Source organism: Cibotium barometz, chromosome 10 (genome assembly GCF_041138505.1).
Source record: "Cibotium barometz isolate CiBa-2024 chromosome 10, ASM4113850v1, whole genome shotgun sequence".
NCBI lineage: Eukaryota > Viridiplantae > Streptophyta > Polypodiopsida > Cyatheales > Cibotiaceae > Cibotium > Cibotium barometz.
In genome coordinates this window covers 40,888,912-40,912,473 of record NC_141055.1, presented here as the reverse complement: position 1 = coordinate 40,912,473, position 23,562 = coordinate 40,888,912, and the positions used below count along the sequence as shown (strand labels likewise).

Below are 23,562 nucleotides of genomic sequence, written 5' to 3'. Positions count from 1 at the left end.
ATCACAACTATTTCCACTCACTAATCAATAACAAAAACATGGAGAAACACCAAAAAAGTAGCAGACTTTCTACCTGGCCTATCCATTTCCTCAGACTGGAAATGTGTTGCCTGATTTGCTGTGGGGTTAAGCTTTCAATGTACGTAATCCCAGAGATCTTCTTCTTTACAGGTTTCTCAATGTTTGAGGAGACCTTTAGAGGTACGACTGCAGATGCAACAGCAACAACCTCCTTCTTTGTCATCAGGTTTGCTGGCACTGCCACCGGCGCTGCATGATCTTCTTTGGAGCAGCAAGAACCCATCTTTATAAAATGGTCTGGTTTTGAGTTCATGGCCCCCTGTAAGTGTGATCCAGCACTCACCGACGATTCAGTGGGAGACTCAATTTTGAGTGAGGACAATCCAGCATTGCCTTTCCCTTCCCCTTTCAAAGCATGGAGCTCTGCCACAGATAAAGATTCGGTATATTCATCTTTTACAGTAGATAATGTATCTTGGCAGCTTGTCTGTTCAAGGCTTTCAACTATGCTCATCAACTGCTGCTGCTGCTGCTGTGAAACCTGTGGTGCATCCAGAGCTAGAGCTTCCAACTTTGCTCGCTTTACAGGAGGTGACTCCACCTCATTCAAAGCAGAACCATTGACACAGCTGGTTATAGGCTGCTTAGTGTGACCCTTCCCCAATTTGCTTCGTGCAACCATTGATTGATGTGAAACGCACACACGCACTGGACCACAAACTATGCATTTCGAGTTCCTGCATTTCTTGTGGTGTCTAAGTAGCCATTTCAAATGCGTGCATCTCTGGTTTGAGCATGGGTAGTTTTGGCAAGTTGTAAGATGTTTCCACACCTCACGCCCAGCCTTGCACTGGGCTACAGAGCACTGTCCCGAATTTGTGCACCGACTGACATGCCGTAACAATATCAATAACCACTGTTGCCTCTTCACTTGTTGTGAATGATCTGGCGTGCCTACCTCTTTGGCTTGACTAGGAGCCAAGCTGTCATCATTGCTGACTACTTCTGATTGCCCTGTATCAGCACTGCTGGCTTGACAAGTCTGTTCACTGTGCTGATCCACAGATGAGACCTGCTGGCAATGTTTCTGAAGCTTCTGAGGCTCAGATTGCATATATGATTGATTTCCAACATCCTTTTCCAGCCAGCTTTTATCCTGATTCTCAAAGGTTTGTTCTGATTGCTGGTGTTGTAGCAAACAGAGTTGGTCCCTACTTACTTGGAGCTGATGTTGTTCACCAGATAATATGTCCACCAAAGTGTCCTGATCTACAGGCGTTCTAAGAAGAGGTTGTGCATTTGCATTCAGCCCATCGGCATCAGAGTCTTTATGGCTACGTTGATTAGAGATCACAAGGCTCCTCCCTGACTGCTGCTGCTCTTGAGAGAGTGCTGAAAAAGTGGGACTATTCGGTGGAGCACCAGTCTGAGATATATGTTGGGCATGGAAGTTCTGTGAAAGCTTGGCATTTGGCTGTTCAGACAGCATAATGGGAAATGAATTCGCTGGTGTTGGAACCAGAGGGCTTGGATTAGCACTCCCAACTCCAAGTCCTGTTGGGATAAAAGAATTGTGAAAGCTTCTGCATTCCACAAAATCTGTGGCATTCAATCCATGTGTGTCCCCTCCTGCAACTCCTGCTTTAGTTCAATAAATCAGTTGCAAATTCAGTATGTTCAGATCTAAACAAAAGAGTGTAACCTGTGAAAGTATGCACAGGCGGATGCGATCATCATATAGACAAAGTAGAGAGAGTCAGAGAGAGGGAGAGAGTAGGCAATGATCAAGTTCTATTATCATAGCATAAGATTACAAGGGGTTGAACAGCCAGCAGATAGGCTTCAGAACATATGCGCTGGGATTGATTGGTTACAACAAGTGGGACAGAGGCCCTTTAAATAGGGAGGCCAAGAAGCTGGCCGACTGCACATGAACTAGCCGACATGCAGCCCACGACCTCCATGAATCCCCACGACTAGAGAAAATACACATAAAATACATGTGCTCCAATATAAGGCCCAAATCCCACACTAGAGATGCACATAAAATTCTAACACCCCCTCTGCAACTCATAGTGTGCAAAAGTCAGAAGAAGAAAACTGATGAAGAAGATGCAACCATGGCCAGATACAAAATACACCGCAGAAAATGCACCTGCCAACCTGTCTCTTCAAAACGCATTGCCACCTTGAACAACAAAGAAATCTGCTTGGCTCCGAATTCCCACACCAGTGTGTAGTGAACTCCATTCACCCCAACAATGGACTCACAGTGAACACATCATGTCCCAGAAAACCTCGAACAATGAACTTGGAACACATCCAGTTCATAGCTTCTACTACACCAAGCAATGAATCTGGAACACAACCAATCCATAGCTATCAAAATTGACCTTTACCTGCCATATTATTATGCTTGGAACACCAACACATGTGTCCCATGCACCAGAAATGAGGAGTTGCTGAGAGCCCCCTCTCCCGCCCACAAGCCTCCTCTGGTTGGAAGCACACGGGGGAAAACTAACTATATAGCTAGAGAAGAACACCATCCTTGTCCTCCCAAGTCAGAAGCGCCCTGTGAGCCCTAGGTGAGTCACTATAAGTATCTGAATCACTGTCATGTGTGTTGTTTTTGCCCTTCTGCACTGATGCTAAGGCATGATCTGGATCAAGAGACAAAACCTGTAATTTACACGTGTCATGAGGACTTATTCCTCTTCCAATAGGAGGGAGCTTAGGTCATCAGAATCTAAAAGATTGGTAGTGATCTGGCATCGCAAAGCTCTAGCGACCATATGTGTCCCATCAGGCTTGTCCTCCTTTGTCGTACACGGGGGAGCCAAATCCACAGCAACAAAGTACGCCACCAAAAACGCAAATCTCAGCACTCCAAGACTTCTGTCAAGCACTTTCCAACGGAGTACATGTTGCTTATCTCAAGAGATAGCTTGATATTCTTGAGATGCATGAGGGAGATTCAATGACAGAGCATCTCACCAAGGTCAAGGATTTGAGGAACAACTGTTGAACATTAACGAAGTCATACCAAACAAGCAGCTCGTTACTAATACTCTAAATTCTTTGCAACCTTCTTATCTTGGTTTTCATAATGAGAAGTCCAGTGACTTTTGATAAGCTTGTGGGCTTGCTTTTATAAGAGGAGCAAACAAGGGCCAGCAATACTATGGTGGTGAACAAGCTTTTGTAGTGAAAGACAAAGGGAAGTCCAAGGCTAACTCCAAGAATCATCTTCTAAAGGTGATACTTCAGCCAAGGGTGATGCTTCTAAGAAAAAGAAGGGTAATGCCACTTTTGCCAAAAGCCTGGTCACTATATCAATGAGTGTCGTAAAAGATAGCTCAAGAAAAGGACAAGAAGAAGGTTACTCGCATGGAATCTGTAATGTTGCTGATGCATCCGAGGGTAAGTAAGAAAATTCAGCCAACCTTGTGGATGATGATTGGGTGTTTTTGACCATGGAAGAGGTCATTTGTGATGCTTCTGTATCCAATGATGTATCTCTCACTGTTTTTGAGAAGAGTTCTCCTATTTGGTACATAGATAGTGGTGCTATGCATCACGTAACATCTGGGAGTGATGTTTTCAACTCTATGCAATCTGTTTTAGGTCATCAAAGTCTCTTGTGCACATCACTCAACATAACTTGCTAAAGGTATACGCTCAGTTTTGGCCAATGGAAAGAGTAAAGTTGCATGAATGATGTGTTATAAGTGCCAGGCATAAAGAAGAACTTAGTGTCAGTGTCTTCTTTTGCCAAGCAGGGTATGTATGTGGAGTTTGTGGGTGAGAAGTGTCTCATCAAGGACCCTAAGAAAGAGCTCCAGATTCTATCCACAAGTTCACTTTGCAATGGTTTGTATAGGTTGGATACCTATGACAAACAAACACATCATGTATGCGTGAGAAAACAGTATTTTTCCAGCCCTAAAAAGGGAATTTTCTGGATATTTTATGTTTTATTTGGCGTTTTTTGACTTGGCTGCTGGCCTACACCTTTTTGGCTGACCGACCAGCACCCCCCCCCCTCAGTATATATATAGCCTTGCCTATCATTCATCATTCGTGTACGTCATATCCGGTACCATCTGGCCACTACTCGGGACAGCAGCCCACTCTCTGCTACAGGCCACCGTGGGACAGCAGCCCTCTCTGCTATCATATGCGTTTTACATCTGCTGGTACAGGCCACCTAGATCAGGTTGACTTCAGCGTTTCACATCAGGCTTACATCAGCGTTTTCAGCCTGTCATCAACGCTTACATCTGGGCTGACACCAGAGTTTATCTTCAGCGCTTACATCTGGGCTGACATCAGCGTTTATCTTCAGCCTTACATCAGGGCTTGCATCAGCGCTTTCATCAAGGCTCACGTCAGTGCTTACATCAGCATATCATCTGCATTTTACCACAGCCCATGGGACAGCAGCCCCCTCTGCTATACATAGAGCATATCAGCGTTTTTGCCTCAGCTCTCACCATCGGGACAGCAGCCCACTCTCTGCTACATCATACCATCGGGATGGCAGCCCACTCTCTGCTTAGCTTCACCATCGACATCACATCATGTACGCAGCACCCATGTTACCAAAGCTTGCACCACTCGGGACGGCAGCCCTCTCTACTCTTTTTCCACTTCAGGTACGCAGCACCCATGTCACCAGAGCTTGCACCCTTCAGGTACACAGCACCCGTGTCACAAGAGCTTGCACCCCTTAGGTACGCAGCACCCTTGTCATCAGAGCCTGCACCCTTCAGGTCTTGCAGCACCCTTGTCATCAGAGCTTGCTCCTCCACCACCACTCAGGACGACAGCCCTCTCTGCTCTTCATCTACCACCTCAAGTACAGCAGCACCCTTGTCATTAGAGCCTGCATCACCTCATCTTCCACTACCATTACCACCTTGGAGTGCCTCAGCATCTACCGACACGAGCCTTCAACACCGACCACTCCTTGCCTCACATCAACGGAAGCCTTCGTCACCGACCGTGCTTCAGCTCCGACATCCACTTTGCTTCTACACTGGTCTTTCTACTCAGAGCCATCTCACATCAGAGGGCTCTTGTACATATTTGCACTCTCACCATATATATATATATATATATATATATATGTATATGTATATATATGTATATGTATATATATGTATATGTATATATATATATATGTATGTATGTATTCATGTATGTATGTATGTATTCATGTATGTATGTATGTATGTATTCACTCACATATTTCATGTTGTGTTGTTTTGCTCTGATCTCTCGTACATCTAGTCCTTTCGTCCTTTTGCCCTCACAATATGTTCAAATGCAATGAAGGTCGCTGAATTATGGCATGCCAGATTTGGGCTTGTAAATTTCAGGAGTTTGCTGCTTTTGCCAAAACATAATATGGTGGAATGCATGCCTCGTATAGAGATCCCAGATGATCATGTTTGTGAAGATTGTATTTTTGGCAAATGCATAGAAAGCCATTCCCAAGGGATGGTTCAATGAGAGCTAATGGCAAATTACAGCTCATTCATAGTGACGTTTTTGGTCCTATGAGGACACCATCTTTGGGGGAGCATCTATAGTTTGTCACATTCATCAACAACTATACTAGGTTCACATGGGTGTTTCCCATGAACAAAAAATTCCAAGGTATTCATTGTCATGTGCACAGTGTGTATCTACCGTGTGCTACACGCACACAAGACTAGCTTCGAGGTTTGGGAAAGCTTGGAGCTAGGCAGGCTGATTGGCGAGCTGAGTTAGGGATAGACTAACGGGTGGGCACCCAAGTGTGGACGCTCGATGACCGGCCAAGAGCCTATAAAAGGGTGGCCAAGGTTAGTCATTAGTCATATAGAGCCTCGCGTGATTTGTGAGAGCTCTATGGTCTGGAGCCTGGATCTAATGCAGACGTGCACCTGCTTTACGTAGCCGAGGCCGGCAGCAATCTCGAGGCCCGCGAGGGTAGCTTCGTGGCGGTATGGGACGTCGCAAGGAGGAGATTGGTCGGTACGTCAACCTAGTTAGCTCACCTCGTGGCTCGGTGGGGATAGCCAAGACTGGGGGCTTGCCCACGGCTGTCATGGTTGGGAGGTGAGTCAGGCCTGCACCCCCCTTGTTGTTTGTTTGTTTGCAGGTTTCGAGTCTCGTACCAGGAGCGTTCCACGAGGTGATGGATTGGCTATGCGAGGTCGCATGCGCGTGTTGGTCGTGTGCTGTTGGAGGGCGGTCGCATGCTGGTCGTATGGTTGTTGGAGGCACACGCATGAAGTCGGCCAAGCCTACGTAGGCAGGCACCTAGGCCAGGCCGGCAGGCGCCCATGCCTACACAGGCGCCCAGGCCATGCCTACACAGGCGCCCAGGCCTACGCAAGCAGGCGCCTAGGCCAGGCCGGCAAGCGCCCAAGCCTACGACGCCTTGTGGCCACGTCTACGCAGGGGCCACGCCTACGCACGTAGGCTGGCGCAGACAGCCACGCACACCTGCATGAAGGCGGCACCGACAGCACGTGAGGTGACAGCAGCAAGGTGGGCGACTTCAGGCTCACGCTGGCAGCCGGCGGCGCTAATCCAGGAGGGAAGGAGAAAAAAAAAACCAGAAAAGCATTCGGCGCTTTTGTTTTTTTTAGATTAAACTTTTTTTTAAAAAGGTTTAAAGGCCCCTCCAAGGTTTAAAGGTGTTTGTTTTTTTTTTAAGAAAGCAGAATATATATATATATATATATATATATTTTTATTTATTTATTTATTTATTTATTTATTTATTTATTTTAACAAAACAAAACAAAACACAAAAGCAAAAGCAAAAGCTCAAGTAGCTTTTGGGGATAGTTATATAAACCCCTTAAGTGGGCTTCTTGCCACACATCTCTCAAGTTTTCAAGCTCTCAAGCTCTCAAGTTCCCTTGCACTTTTATTGTGCAAAGATCGAATTTTCTCTCCACTTGCCCTCTTCACGATGTCGACCCAAGAATCGGAGTTGGAGCCCCTTGTCGAACGCGAAGGCTTGCCGGCTACGGAAGATACCGATGCCGATCTTTTTGACGATTATGTGTCAAAATCAGATTTCCAAGAGTTCAAAGTAGCTATCGAAGCTTCTTCTTCGGAATGTCAGGCACAAATTGCCGCCCAGATGCAAGCCTTGTAGAACTCCATCTCTCTCTTGACCACTACCCTCTCTACTCTTTCGGGTATGGATACCTTGGCCTTTGCTTTAGGCCCCAACATTACTCCGGAACCGTTCGGGGGCGAGCAAAAGCAGCGTACCAAGGAGATCGTGGACACATGGCTACATAAGTGGCAGGTCCATTTTCAGTTTCATCCATATGATGATGGAAAAAAGATCCAGTTAGCAGCAGGTTTCCTCTCCGGCAAAGCTTTGCTTTGGTGGAAGGAACTCAACCCCAAGCCAACAACTTGGGCACAATTCGAAGACGTCTTCAAGAAGGAATTCCTCAAGAAAGAGGATGATTATGATGTTGTTGCCCGGTTTACAGCTTTGACCATGACCTCGTAGCACCTCACTTATGAGGTCTACCTCCAAAAGTTTAGGGACTTGCAGATGAAAGCTACAAAGATGAATCCCACTACTCTTTTGGGGTTCTTCGTAGCTGGTTTACCAGACTCATACCATTTACAAGTTAAAAATAACAAATGCAAAACATTGGACGAGGCCATTCATTCAGCTCGTATCTATGATGATATAATGGTCTCTTCCAAGTCGAAACCCGTTACCGAGCAGGGGAACAAGCATAAAAGAAAGTTCTCTGCACCTATGGCTAACACGATTGACGGAAAGTCTTCAGACCAACCTTCGAAGAATTCAAGTTCGATACCAGCGAAGAAGAAACGACTCCTTAGGACTTTAAAGAAATCATAGAAGTCGAGGACATGACATTTGTTCCGCACGAACCTGAAAAGATTCTTGGATTTCGTGAAAGAAGATTGCGTAATACGCTTATCACGAAATACAAGATCAAGTGGAAGGATCGTGTTGAGGACGCTACATAGGAGACATTGACTACTCTTCACAGAGATTACCCTGGCTTTTTAGTGAGCTCAGGAGTGAGCTCTTAGAGGCAGGGGAGTATGTCATGTGCACAGTGTGTATCTACCGAGTACTACACGCACACAAGACTAGCTTCGAGGTTTGGGGAAGCTTGGAGCTAGGCAGGCTGATTGGCGAGCTGAGTTAGGGATAGACTAACAGGCGGGCACCCAAATGCGGACGCCCGATGACCGGCCAAGAGCCTATAAAAGGGTGGCCAAGGTTAGTCATTAGTCATATAGAGTCTCGCGTAATTTGTGAGAGCTCTATGGTCTAGAGCTTGGATCTAGTGCAAACCTGCACCTGCTTTACGCAGCCGAGGTCGGCAGCAATCTCGAGGCCCGCGAGGGTAGCTTCGTGGCGGTATGGGACGTCGCGAGGAGGAGATTGGTCGGTACGTCAACCTAGTTAGCTCAGCTCGTGGCTCGGTAGGGACAGCCAAGACTGTGGGCTTGCCCACGGCTGTCATGATTGGGAGGTGAGTCAGGCCTGCACCCCCCTTGTTGTTTGTTTGTTTGCAGGTTGAGTCTCGTACCAGGAGCGTTCCACGAGGTGGTCCGGTGGGGATTTGACATTCATGCATTTTCAGCATTATGTAGCTTTGGTTGAGAATGAGACAAGGTGCAAAATTCATCTTCTTCACCCCGATAGATGAGGTGAATACATGTCAAATGTATTCGAGGACTTCTTGCATAAAAGGGGATTAAGCATCAATGTACAGTGCCATACACACCTCAACAAAATGGTGTGGCCGAACACAAGAATAGATCTTTGATGGAAACAACTAGATGCATGGTCAAAGGCAAGTTTTGCCACACAAACTTTGTCTTGAGTCAATCTTATGCGCCGTATGAAGCTTGGTACAATAAGAAGCCAAGAGTGTACTATTTGCATGTGTTTGGTTGTTTGGCATATGCACATGTACCTCAAGAGAAGAGATCAAAGCTAGATGATAAAGCTATGAGGTGTATCTTCTTCGTCAAGGGACACAGGTTATATGACCTTGCTACTCACAAGGTGCTTCCTAGTAGAGATGTTATCTTTGCTGAAAACTCAGGCCAGCCACTCTCTACTACACATAAACAAAGTGTTGGAAGCCCAAAGGATATGTATCATCATCATGTCACCTATCCACATGCTGAAATTTCTGGACATCAGAATATAGGACAGAATATGCCTCAGAATAATGTGGAACATCAGCCCATTGAGCAGCCTGATATGCCAACATGTGTTGGACAGCCATACAAGCGGCTAAATCAGTCCCTAGATGGCTGATCGTACCTGAAGATAGCAAACTTTCAGCTCCTTTGGAAAACAAGACAAGGGTAAGAAAAAGAGGTCATGGAAACACGACATTGGTTTTTCGAGAAGAAACTGGACTTTGGTATCAAGGATACAGGCCTATGGTTTATGGGATACAGGTCTTTGGTTTATAGGATACAGGTCTTTGGTTTCATGTGGAAAACATGTCTCTGGATTCATGTGAACAGGTTCTAGTTTTCTCAAGAATACATGCAAGCTGTGACTATAGGGAGAACATATGGTTTGGTACAGCCCTACTGCTGTTTGGGAAAGGGTTTGAGGGATCCATGTTAGCGATGGAGAAGACCTTTTCAAGCAGGGAGGTGTTGTACAAGTGTGCCTTCTCTATGAAATGCTTTGCTGTATTAGCGAGATTTCTTATTTGGAAGTCCTGGGTGAAAGTTTTGAGGGATCCTATTGGTAAAGGATTCGACAAGTTGTACTTTGTACTCAAATTTTGATCAAGTAAAGAAATACCGCAAGGGGCGCCACTACGTTTTGGGGCCAATCGGTGTCCTTGTACTATTTGCGGGAGCACTCTAGCTCCCCTGTTTGTTTTACTTTTCTAGGTTCCCATGGGTGATGAAGTGTTTTGTGTGCGAGTGTTTGTTTCACCGCCCGTTAGATTTTTGAAGGCCGGTTTCACACAAACTCAGTGCCATGGATCATGGATGACTAACTTAGCACTACGAGCCTCAAACTTGATACTCGTGGTCATACCTGTGCTAAATCCCTCAACCTGCTTGTGTACCGAAGTCGATAGAAAACGAGCCTATCGAGCGGCTTGCTCCGTAATCACATCCTCCGTACTACCGTGTCAAACACGACCGTCGACGATGCCTCTCTGGCCACCTATGTAGCCAAAAGTCTTTGAGTAACTCATTGCGCTCATACTACAGGTCATGGGTTTCCTTCTACTTATCTTCAAGCTCTTGGTTGACAATGGCACCAACCGTAGAACTGGGAAGCGAAGAGCTAGAGGCATTTGAAAATGTCGAGGCTAGTGTGGTGGTCTATATGGGTGATTTCTACAATAGGGCAATACATCACCCATATAGCCCTAGAAGTATGCCCTATTGTATAACAATAGAAGAATCGCTCCTCCATTTTATACTGATTTTGCTCATCTTGGCTGAGCTTACCTCCGGTCTTACATGCCTGATCATAAGTAAGTTTTGGCACGTTGGTCGCGTTCTTGAAGCCGAAGACTCCCGTGCTCTATCCTCGGGAAGGCCCCAATTGGTTATGACCCTTGACACCTACAATTGTTGCCTTGGGCAATGTGGGCTCGGAAGTCCTAGGCTTTCCACCGATGTACTTCATTTCGGCATTTGCGCAAGCGCGAGCGCCCATTCAAAGGCCAGTGGTTCAAACATAAACACATCCCACTCCATTCGCATGTCTAAATTATACAAGAACTGCCCTCTCTTGTCCTCCTCAGATTTGTTCAACTGTAAATCCAAATGAGTGACTTTGTTGGCAAACTGGAGAACTGACTCCATGTTCCAGCATAATCCCTTGAACTCGTCCTCAAGCTCCTCAGGATAATGAGGCGGTAGAAATCGCTTCTTGAGGTCCGTGGCAACCTGGTCCCATTCATAGGCGGCAACTCCAAACTAGGAATCGACTTAGGTCCTATGAGTCCACCAAGTTCACCTCAATGTAGCAACTAGCTAACACTACTTTATCCACATCCGACTTTCCCCCGACAACAAAATAAGCCTCCAACTCATGAATCCAAGAATACAAAGCGACGGGGTCGAGTTTACCATTATACTTACTAAAGTTAAATGAGTTGAGTCGTCGGTAACCACTCCTGCATCGAGAGCTACAGGGAATCGGTCATGTTCCACGTGTCGTCTTTGGTCCTCTTGCGCAACGGCACAAGCTATTGCTTCACGGTCTGCCTTCATACAAAGCTTAAGCTCTCGCATCTTCAATTAAAGCGGAGAACGGGCGTGTTGCGTTAACCCCTTAGTAAAGCTAGTCGAGGTAGGACTTTGGATAGGGATTTGGCAAGAGAAGGGGAAGATAAATGGGGGTAATGCTAGAAGAGGTAATCGCTTCTCCAAGGCCAAGATCATGGCTTTCTGCTCAAACAATTGATCTCTATGTTGCTGTCGGAATGCAAAGCAGAAAATGAGAGAACTGCTGTGAGAAACGAAACGCAGGAGTGTAGAGAGAGAGCAACTGTATAAACTTTGCTATATACACAAAGATCCGGTACAAAAATGAGAGTGGGAGCAAGGGTGGTATTTATACCACCCTATGGTACTGGTCAACCCAAAAACAGCCGACAGGCTGACTGCATGTCCACGACTATGTGGGAGCCACTTGGCCAACACAAGTTCAGTCAACCAAGACAAAAAAACTCAGTCAACCAAGACAGAATGAGTTGGCCAGAACAAGACAACCCCCACGACCCAGAAACAAGGAAAAAAACATGGAAAAATGGAGAGAACTCCTAGGCGAGCACACCCACAACAAAGGCCCTCACTAAGTAATATGGTACAGACTGAAGATGACTCCTAACACCCCCTCTCAGCTCCTAGATGTGAAACCAACCCCAATGAGCTAGACTACTGCCAGAGCATCACCTGAGGTAGAGACTTCGTGAAGAGGTCTCCAGCATTCTCCTCCGTCGAACAAAACTCTAGCAAGATGTCATCAGCCAAAATCTTCTCACGAACAAAGTGACTCAAGATGACCGTGGGTCCTTCTGTGGAAACCCAATCTCCCCAAGTAACCTCCGCAACCACAGAACCTCGCAAGCAGCACCACAAGCATCCCGGTACTTTGCCTCAGTAGAAGACAAGACAATAGTTGGCTGCCTCTTGCTGCTCCATGAAATAGCTCCTGAGCCAAGGGTAAATCCGTAGCCTGATGTAGATCTCCTCGTGTCTGGATCTCCTCCCCAATCTGAGTCACTCCAACCTTGAAGTCTAACTCGTTCTGTCGTTCCCTCTCTAGTGTCATAGAAGAGTCCGAGATCCTTCGTACCCTGCAGATACCACAAGATCAGCAATCCTGCGTCCCAATGAGTCTTCAAGGGTGTCTACATGAATGAGCTCAACAGCCCCACTGGAAAGCTCAAGTCCAATCTGGTGTTCATTAATGAGCCAACAAGCTTCCAATATAAAGAGACATCAACCTGCTCGCAAGGATCATCAATTGTAACTTAGGTATGCCAAGTCCTAGGAGCCTGCAGAAGACCATACAAGGCCTTCCATAACCTGTAAACCACCCCCTTTGATCCCGGAACCTCAAAGCCTAGAGGCTACTGAACATACACCTCCTCTTGCAAGTCACCATCTACCACTTGCATGGCTTTCCTCCAAGTCTCCTAGGAAGGAGCCTCCTTAACAAAAGTGGGCTCTTTGTTCCGAATGATACAAGACATCAAAGCATAGTTCACCTACAAAGGCTCCTCTATCTACCGAATGCAAGAACTGGTATGTCCCTACCTACTGCCAACATCTAGCAAGCCATCCACCATCTGGTCCCGGAAAGCCTGCCAACGTATCCACATTCAAGTGGTCATGACGAAACTGCCACAAATCACCTAATTGAGAAGCTATAAGAGAGAGTGCTGAGAGTTTGTAGATCCCATTCTCCACTCCGCCTTCTCATACAACCTGGCCTGTTGCTTTGTCCCAAAGAGCAACAAAATGCTCATCAAACTCCACCCGTATGCCAGTCTTACAAACCTCATGCGTTGACAAAATATGAAAACCAAGGGATGGGACATAAAGAACCTCAGAGGAATGCTTCCCCCCTCTGCCCCATCGGGAACGATCTCTAACGTGCCCTCACTGTGAATAGGGATAGTGGACTTGTCACTAATAAGGATGTGACTTGCATTTGCATGCCTTCAAAGATCCTGTAATAACTCTCGGGAATAAGTCATGTGCTTGGAAGCACCACTATCTAGAATCCAGTCCCAAGTATGCCTAGCAGTAAGTCCAACCGCCTCCCTACTCAAAGAAGATGAAACTCTGGTGTCCATAATCTGCAAGTGCACAAAAGTTGGAGTTTTGACGGTTCTTGCTAAGGAATTTGTACCTTTCTCAAAGCTCCGCTGAGGACATTTCCTCCAATAGTGGTCTTTCTTACCACAATGGTTACAGATCCGCTCCGCCTTCAAGGCGTCACGATCCGACTCGGACTCTTGCTCAGAAGACTTCGCCTGTGAAGACTTCCCTTTGCCCTTGTTGCAGCCTTTCGACCGCTGGCCAATCAAGGCCTCATAACCTCCGCCCTATGGAGGGTTCGTAAAACACTCTTCCTAGTCCAAAACCATAGGCACAAGCTACTTCCATGCGATGGTACTGAGCCTCCCACTGGTGATCAAAGAGGAATAGAAAGCTGAGTACTGAGGGGTCAGATGCAACAGCAAAGTGATGGCCATGTCCTTTGAAGATATCTCCTTCCTAGCTTGAAAAACCTCCTGCTGAAGAGCCTAGAGTTTGTTGATGTACTCCCGCATCGTCGAAGACTTTGCAAGATTCATCACTCGCATCTGCACTTCCAAGGAAATCCGCTTCATGGGCGATACCCTGTTATACAGAGAAGCCAAGTGCTGCCAAATCCCTCTAGCCAGTGTCATGTGTTTGATATGATTAATCACCTGGGATGTGCAATTAAGGAAGATGAAAGAACGCACATGGGTACTGTGCCTAAGCCTCCCGTTCTTTCCTAGTAAAAGCTCCCTGTCCTCCAACTCTAGCCGTGGAACACCAACCACAATGAAATCAGCCAAGTCATAAGACTCTAAGACAGACTCCATCATTACCTTCCAGATGCCATAGTTGGTCCTGTCCAACTGTCGATCCATCGAGAATGCGGGGAGAGTGGGGATCTTCGCATGCTTCTCAACCATCTCAAGCAAATTTGCCCTCTCAAGGGTTCACAAGGTCTTGTGAAGGGAGGGTGGGTGGGAAAAAAAATGAAGAAGAGACTGCAAACACTATACAAGGTGGCTATCCAACGGTGATGGCCGCCTTTTACCCGTTCTCCAAGTCCCGAACAGCCCAAGAAATCTCCAATCAGCACCAAAAAACAACAAACCCTCAAGCTCCCACTATCTCCAAGCTTCAAGCCACCTGGGGCTTTGATACCATGTCGGAATGCACAGCGGAAAATAAGACAACTGCTGTGAGAAACAAAACGCAGAAGTGTAGAGAGAGAGAGAGAAGCTGTATAAACTCTGTTATATACACAAAGATCCGGTACAAAAATGAGTGTGGGGACAAGGGTGGTATTTATACCACCCTATGGTACTGGCTGGCCAGCCCAAAAACAGCCGACACGCTGACTGCATGTCCATGACTCGACAGGAGTCAACCAAGACAAAAAACTCAGTCGACCAAGATAGAATGAGTCAACCATAAGTTAGAACAAGACAACCCCCACGACCCAAAAACAGGGGAAAAAAATGGAAAAATGGGGAAAAATGGAGACAACTCTTGGGCGGGCACACCCACAACAAAGGCCCTCACTGAGTAATATTGTACAAACAGGAGATGACTGCTCACAGTTGCTTCATGAGATTCATAAAATTCTAGAACATCGCTTGCATCTGGTCCCCAATGAGAGCATTTCTCCCTGATGTCGTTGCTGTAGAAGTGACAAACTCTTCCTAGATCTGTTGTTCTCTCATCCTCGGAGGTCGCCAATAGTGGGAGTCGTCAAGGTTCTTCTTGACTGCAAATAAACCATCCACTATGTGTGTGGGAGACGTTTTCGATCACGTTCCAGCGGCTGAAAACCAACCGTCCTTTGAGGGATAGGAGTCACACCGGAATGGGGAGTGCTTCCGTCATGTATAAACCAACCACACAAGCCTCCACCCTCCCCCAAAAAAAAAAACAAAAAAAAATTCCTTGGTTGAATTTCTTCACCAAAAGGCAAAGCTTTGACACCACTATTAACATGCAAAAGCCTCCAAACAAGGATTATACTTTGGTAAATACTTTCAGCCCCTTTATTCTTGATGATGTATTGCACAATGTAGTGAAAGAGTGCAAATAACCTCTAAAGGGCCCCCACCACAAATGGTGTATTTTCTTTATTGAATGAGTAGACTTACAAACTGCTGGCTGTAAATAACCACAACTAAATTGACTTGGATACCTTCTCTTGGCTGAGATTTCTTACAGCCTGAAGATGACCCCTTGATCGACACATTCCACCTTGACTTAAGCTCCTACTTGGCTGTCTTCTCAGCCCTTGGACTATGGCTCTTGCAGAGAATATGAGATGAATGATGCAGCAGGCTGATATCGCTTATATAGCCACCTTATATGCTAGTGGGTTTTCTCTGCTGCTGTCGGCCAGCTCACAACTAGGGAAAAACAGATTTTAATACCATCGTTTCACACATGTGAGTCTGGGCAGCCCTTGCACTGGCCGACAAAGTCCCATGGGCTTCCTAGAGGTGGCTTATGGCCTATGGCTAGCCCCTATAGCCATGGACTCTTTGGTGGCTCTTGGACAATCCCTTACAGGGCTGTCCATATGAGAAAGACTCATCAAAGCCTCTCTCATGACCTAGAGTGGTGCCTGTGCATCCGGTTGGAAGCCTAACAAATGCTTGGTACACCTCTACATCATTCTAAAGGGTTACACAGTGTGTGGGTCCTGGGACATGCAATGACTTCATGTGTGGGACATGGACACCTAACCATGAACCTCTACAATGGAACCTTGGCTGACTTGTCCCAGACAAGGGCTCACAAAGAGCCAGTTACCACTCTCTGACTTGCACCTGCTGTACAGATATGTCCACACAACATCCAAGTGCAGGATGCATGTGACAGGAGCAGATTTAGTGTGAATGCTTGTAAAGACTCCAGCTTCATTCAATTCAATAATATACAATAGATCAGGTTTTGACAGTTGTCATTCTCTTTTATCTCTTCCTAATCTCTCTATAAACTCAGCTTTGTGTTTCAAAGTAAATCCAAGAAACGCACATCCGTTGCACCCTGACATAGAAGTTACACACTACAACATCACTATTCACATCTTCAGCACCCAAGAATATGAACAAATTTATATACAAAACCATGGCAACCTTACTGTCTCAATCTCCATGCCATAACCAACATCTTGGGTTTCAAATACTTATCAGATGTGAAGGGCAGACCCAGCCGCGGTGAAGGATACAAATAAAGAGAAAAGCCAATCAATGTAATCTAAATTTCTCATCAGCTTGAACACCAGTGTTTGTACACAATAGCATAATTTCCATACAATGGTAGGAGAATGGTAGCAACCAAGAAAGCTTAATAACATCATTATAAGGAGCTCAAAGGAAAAACCTAAATCCCTTGAATATGCTTACCATAAAACTGTTGATGTGGCAGTGACTGACCAACATGAAGTGAATAGTGAGGATGCGCCTGCACAAAACCCTGTTTCATATTTGGATGGTACAAAGAGCTGTTAAAAACGGAGGCATTGTTCAAAAAGATCTGATCAGGCCTCATAACCTGAAGCCCATTAGGCACCAGCTCGGCATTGTTGCTGAACATGACATCTCTCTGAAAATTTGTTCCACCGAAAGTTTGACCACTTGCCCCCGTAGACAACAGTTGTTGCCTTAATTTATCAGAACCATCATTTGCATTCACAAAAGCCAACCTTACAGGATTAGAAGAAACCTCGCTGCTGCTAGCATTCAGGCCAGGAGTCAGAATCATCCGGCTTCCTGCCCTTGGAATTCCCACACCAGATATAAGTTCATTGTTTTCAAAGTCCATTCCACCAAAACCTGCTGAGGGAGCTTGCCCTAGTGACGATGCAAACAGATTGTTACTCAAACCAGCTATGGGGCCAACACTGCCAACATCATAGGAAGAAGCTGCGGCAGCACTGCCTGTATTTAACAAGACCCTTGATCCACCATGGGTTGATAAAGCCTTTCCTGTTCCTAAACTTGCAAAATTACTATTGCTGCCAGGAACTAGTGCTGTGCCTGTAAAACTGCCAGAAGTGGGAAGAACCTCTGAAACAACAGAGCCTGGTAATGCTCCATATTGAGCAGCCTTCTGACTATTTCTCAAACGCAACATCAAAGAGCAAATCCGACGTTCCAATGTATTCAAGTTTCCATACTCCTCCTGGACACAGCCAATGAAATGTACGATCACTTTTTTCAACCGACACCCCAAAAGGCCTCCAAAAAAGTTGCACAATCACAATGACATCAAGCTAACCTTTGAATCTGCATCCGAGTACAATGCACTCTCCAATTCATTGGCAATTGCAGGCAGCCTGCTCTCCAAACCATGCTTCTGCACAAGTTTTGTACTACAGCACCCAGAAAGTAATGAATCAATACCTATAATTCCTGACGTGAAGAGCAAAATGTAAAGAAGCACCATGATTGGCTGGGACATGAAGAGCCTTGAACAGCTCATCAATCCAATGCATTATTCAAGAGTTACGGGGATCTGAAGTAAAATTGAACCTTCAAAAAAGGTTTGGACATCCCATTTCTCAAGCCCAAAATGACCTCGTGCACAACACTTGAGGTCTAAAAAAGGCATCCACAGCCGCATAAGAAATTCCTAAAATTAATACGTTTGAAAGAACTTTTAAAAAAACACTTACATTTGAGAAAATATTTCCCTCCTGAGACTCAAATCATTGTCACTGTGCCAAGGCTTCCGCCAAGAAGCCAAACCCTTTTTGGAAAGAGGCACCCCACCCTTAAAGAGCTGTGGAGCCTGACCATGTTGCCCAGCAACCTGGGCCTGATTCTGCATTTTGACCTCTTCGATGAATGTTGCCTCTTATAATTTAGCAGAGCTAATTCAGCGTCTTCCACTGCTATTTTCTTCTCGAGCATGCATAACAAAGCTTCACACCTGCTATTCACTTATAAGTCTAAATTTAACAGGAGAAAGGGGAGCATTCACATTAAGTAATGGTTGTTTGGCCTTGATTGCAAAGAATATTTAAACTCCAAAACAAACATAAACTGCCCTCTTCTAATTCTGCTCTGACAAAGGTCGCGTGCATCACCTCTTACCTTGATGCATGTTAACACATCATATTGTGAGCACTGGAAAAAAAAAAGATGATAACCATAGAGAGCAGTACGATAAGAATCACATGAGTTGGCAGGCCAGAAAACATAATGTGCCACCGTAAGCCAGAGCAGTTCAGGCAAGAGACATGAGGGAGCAGCAAGCAACCATCCACGGAACATGGCTTGGAGCAACACTGGGGTGGGTAGCTACTAGCAGCAAAGCATGAGTAGCAGGGGCAGTAATTGCCCAAAAATGCACTACCTATGCCAATCTTAACCATGGTCAGCCTTAGGGCATTGGGTAGGACATGCCAGTTTCCATTTTGCAGTTGACAAATGAGACTCTAAATGACAACTAAGCTATGGAGCAGCCTTGCCTTCCTCAGGACTCACTGCATGGCCTAATCCTATTAATAACACCCTGAACTTGCTTCTGAGACTGCAGCCACCGTGTAAGTACTTATATACTTACAGGCCACAAGCACCTATTAATAACACCCTGAGCTTGCGTCTGAGACTGCAGCCACCGTGCTTATACTTACAGGCCACAAGCACCTAGAGAAGAACCTCAAGAAGCTGATTGCAGCCACAGCAGTCTTAAACTTTGCAGTTAAGCTTGCAAAAGTTAGGGTTTTGTGTGTCAGGATAAACAGTTTATCTTGCAGAAACTAGGGTTTGGTATAGATTACGGTAACCATTTTAATTATGGTTTAGTACGGCCCTTAACTCTTCTAACAGGAAAATTCAGATCTCCATGCTCGGACAGTCAGATAATCCTGCAACCAGTCCTGAAGAGACAAGGCTTAGACGCCATGACTCAGATGCTACCCGCAACCAGTAATCGTAGTGCTCGAAATGTGAGCTGAATCCCGCCATATCGTGAACGAGTGCATGAGCCTTACCACGCCGCAGCCAGAAGAGAGATCAACACTTGGATCGAGTTGAGACACTTTCCAGTTCCTAAGCATACAATTCTGAGTGAATAGAATTCTAGGGTTTCCAAGCGTATGAAGTTCGGGGGTTTCTGAGCATTTGAAATTTTTAGGGTTTCAAAGCATGTGCAATTCCGAGCATACCTGGTGTCGAAGGTCGCAAATCGCAAAGAAAGCCGCTATATCCATCGCCACAAGCTAGGGTTTCCGGATGCAGAGATCGTCTGTAGCGAAGACGCACTGGGGAGCCAGAGGGGATGGGGAGAGGGTCGGACGGCAGGGGAGGGGAGAGGAGGAGAAGGAAGGGAAGTGAGGGGAAGGGGGGAGCGAGGCAGATGTTGATGATGATGATGATCTGCAGAGCTACCACACGCATGAGCCAATGCCTAGAGCTCTAATTTTTTTCCTGCTTGTTTACCCATTTTTTAATGCATCCCTCCTCATTTGATGGAGATAGACTAAGGTAGTTAGGCCTAGGTACTAGGCTGAGTTTATCTCCAAGTTAGAGGGTTGGCTCACCACATCAAATATGGTTTATTGATGCCCCTTTCCACCAACAAAGCTTTGAAAGTTGCAAACTACGCCAATGGCCCACCAGTGATCACATTAGCCTAGCACAAGCTTGTTCTAGTCAAAATCCTTCTAAGGGCTTGATATTCTCCAATTTTGTGCCAAGATATAAAATTTACCAAACATGGCACAAAGCTTTGCTCTTTTGGTCTCAGTAATGTAAGGGCGGTGGTCGGCATGGGCAATGGACCCAAGAGATTGCCTATTTGTGAGAAATATAGATCTCCCTTTGTAGCTCACTTTGCTCTAGGTGTGTCGTATGATAGAGCCCTTCTTTTTGTCTTCCTCAAAGAAGCAAAGAGTATTGATCCCACTTCTCCTTTTTGTCAACATGACTTCTAAATAAAGAAGTCTTTTTCCTTTTTTGAAACAACTCCTCTCCCTTGAAAGCTTTATAGCTTATCATCAGTTTCTTTATGAATAGAGTTTCCTTTAGAGCATGCAAACAAAGCATTGTGGTTGATCTTAAAAGCCTTCGCTTGCTTCATAGCTTATGGTGTTCTTTCCACAATGATCGTTCTTTGAAAGTCTTGTGCGCATTTATGTGAGCTTATGACACTTTTTACCTTCATAAGTATGTGCCTTCTCTCACTCTGATAGTCTCTTATGCTTCCAAAGCATGGTTTTTTTTTAGTATTACTTTTTCGCATATAAGCATTGTTTTTTGCCTTCATGACATGATTGCCTAGTTAGAAGTCTATGTTATCATGGTAGTTTATGTCGAGGTATAAATAGCTTTATTGTCTCTTTTATGTATTTGAGCACTTAGTATACACGTGTTAATTGCTCTTCATCATAAAGCAAATGGTAATGATAATTGATACTTTTTTTGTTTCTTAGCGACTTTGTAGTTTTATATGTTAATCTCTCATAATCTTCCTACAAAGTGACAATTATAGTCATGCTCACGTTCATGTCATGAAAAGTGTTAAGACAAAGTTATTTTTGGGTCTTTCTTAGGTTACATTATAACCAACTGTACTTGCTAAATGTCATGGAATATTGGGATCTTGCACTATTATGTGTAAAACTTGTTTATGGGTGAAAATGATATTGCTTGGTCATAAGCATTAAACAAAAAGGTAGCGTAGTTCCTCCTAATTTAATCTAGAGAACTTTGTAACATCACCTGCTTGACCAAATGTCTAAAAAATTAAACCTACAAAGTCAAATTTGATCACTACCTATTGATGATCACATAAATGATTAAAAAGAGAAAATCTTATTTCAAATGCTTCTTTAAACAATGTCATACTTAGCATAGAACTATTGCTTTTTTCATACTTGCTTTTTAAGGCATGCAAATATCCTTGGCATCCTATCTAAGTCACTTTGCATCCTTACCTTACTTTTTTTTTCCCCAACTAGCCTTAGGCCTAAGATCCTCCTATAGTTATTGTTTTTCACCGCCCATGCTTTTTTATCCATCCGTGGGGCGATGCCACTGAGAAAGCACATTATGGGGTTTTGAAGCCAATACCTCCTAGTCCTAGACAAGCACATTGTAGGGTTTTGAACCCAAGACCTTATGGTCCTTAGATAAGAATCTTTACCACTTGAGCTATCATCACATTATTGCATATGCCTTACTTGTAGTCATAATGAAGGCATAAGCTTGATGTTTGTACATCAAGTTAATTTATTTATTTTCCATTCCTCTCTTGCAAAATTATTTTCTCTTTCTTTCAAAACATAAACTTTCTTCCTTTTTAGAAACTTATTACATTGAGAGGTTAGATTAACTTTGTCTTAAACTCAAAGTTAAATAACGTGATGAACCGCAATCTTTCTTCAATAAACATAGGTCACAATCAGTCCAAACTTCTTCCATGGCAAGTACAATTTCTTTTTTTAAGACAAACTTGTCTTATTACCTTCAAAGGATTCTTGAACTTCCTAATGAATAGACAAAAAATTGCAACATGTGAAACCCATCGTCTTGCAATATTGAGGATTATCATGATCCACATAAGTAATTTTACTTGGTGTATTTATGGAACACTATGGAATGACACTCTTACACTAAAAACCACTCCTACCAATCATGTATACACCGTTAGTCCAAGATTTTTAAAACCCATATTATGCACCCATGTGTTAATTGAAAGCTTCTAGCATATTCCTGAATCAGCTTTATAAATAACAAAATTTATCGAACTGAAAAAACAATGAACGCTCACAAACTTTACAAACACATTTCACCATTCTTCAATGTCATTTAGACTCTAAGGTTGGGAGTGGTTTATTTGAAAGCCTACCACAAGTTTTTGAAAGCTTACCACAAGTCTTTCTTCTCCTTATTAATTATCGTGGATCTTTGGGAGCAGTTTATTTGAAAGCCTACCACAAGTCTTTCTTCTCTTTACTGATTATCGTGAATCTTGTAAGATCCTTGGGAGCGGTTTATGTGAAAGCCCACCACGAGTCTTTCTTCTCCTTACTAGATTATCATGGATCTTGTAAGATACTTGGAGCAGTATATTTGTTGAAAGCCTATCTCATGTCTTTCTTCTCCTTAGTGATTATCATGGATCTTGTCAGATTCATCCAAAAGGTCTGTCGACTCATCATCTCTATATGATATTATTCACTTACATTAAATGCAAAGGTCATCATCCATAGGATGTTGTCCACTTCATATCCACCAATACAAAGGTCATCATTCTATTCTACATTGTCCACACATAAAGTCAAGGAATTCTCATATACGTTGTCCACACATAAAGTCAAAGAATTCTCATATGAGTTATCCATACTAGATCTACCATAGCTCATCACATTGCTACAAATTTAACATGGTATCAGAGCCTAGCCTAGAATCCATCAAGTTTATGAGCCCATTATCTTGCTAATCACTTGGCTAATTAGGATTAGTAGATAATTAGATTTTTTTACCTCTTTTTCAAGTAGCCTGTTGGAATTAGGGTTACAGGAAAGCACACAAAGCTTGGAGAAGAAGAAGCAAGAATGCACACAACACACAGTGAATTAGATTGTGTCAATGTACAAAGATAAGTTAGCCTTAAAATGATGGGCGTATATACAAGCCGAGGGAAAAAACCTCCTAAAGAGGAAAAAAGTACCCCGGCGGTCCTAAGTGTGTTCACACACATCACTGCCTATATATATGGCAACAAATCTCCCCTGGGAGTGATGGTGTGAACGAGAGCTGGCACTTATGTATAGGGAAGTGCCATGCCCGAAGTAGATCAATCCACAAAGGGGAGCAAGCCCAAAGCTTTGCGGAAAGCTTCAAACTTCTCAAGTGCCTTTGTGAAAAGATCGGCGAGGTTGTCCTATGTTGGCACATATGCCAAGCTGATCTCTCCTGCTGAGAGTCTCTCCCTGACATAGTGATAATGCACCTCAATGTGCTTTGTACGAGCATGAAAAACTGGGTTTCTCGCAATTGCCAATGCGCTCTGACTGTCAGTGTAGATAGAGGTGGCAGACTCCTGTCCAACACCCAAGTCAGCCCATAAGCCATCTGAGCCACACACACTCAACCATAGCTGTGAAAGCTACATCTAACTGTCAGTGTAGATAGAGGTGGCAGACTCCTATCCAACACCCAAGTCAGCCATAAGCCGTCTGAGCCACACACACTCAACCGTAGCTATGAAAGCTGCCCTGTACTC

General features: G+C 44.5%; 1 protein-coding gene across 5 annotated transcripts in view; it reads right to left on the bottom strand.

Annotated features, from left to right (window-relative positions):
• The window catches only part of LOC147634906 (histone acetyltransferase HAC1-like), a 31,008-nt gene extending 11,231 nt beyond the window's left edge, over positions 1-19,777 (bottom strand). The window contains exons 1-5 of one of the 5 annotated variants that reach the window (XM_086804144.1): positions 19,499-19,777; positions 18,002-18,258; positions 17,605-17,698; positions 16,731-17,508; positions 74-1,659 (exon numbers count right to left, since the gene is read on the bottom strand). In XM_086804144.1, coding sequence (XP_086660270.1) covers positions 74-1,659; positions 16,731-17,508; positions 17,605-17,698; positions 18,002-18,156 — 2,613 coding nt within the window. In that variant the 5' untranslated portion in view covers positions 18,157-18,258; positions 19,499-19,777. Of the gene's footprint in view, positions 1-73; positions 1,663-16,730; positions 17,509-17,604; positions 17,699-18,001; positions 19,383-19,498 lie in introns of all 5 variants that reach the window. The other 4 variants (XM_086804142.1, XM_086804143.1, XM_086804146.1 and 1 more) reach the window with 4 other exon arrangements.
• Positions 19,778-23,562: the final 3,785 nt, after the last annotated feature.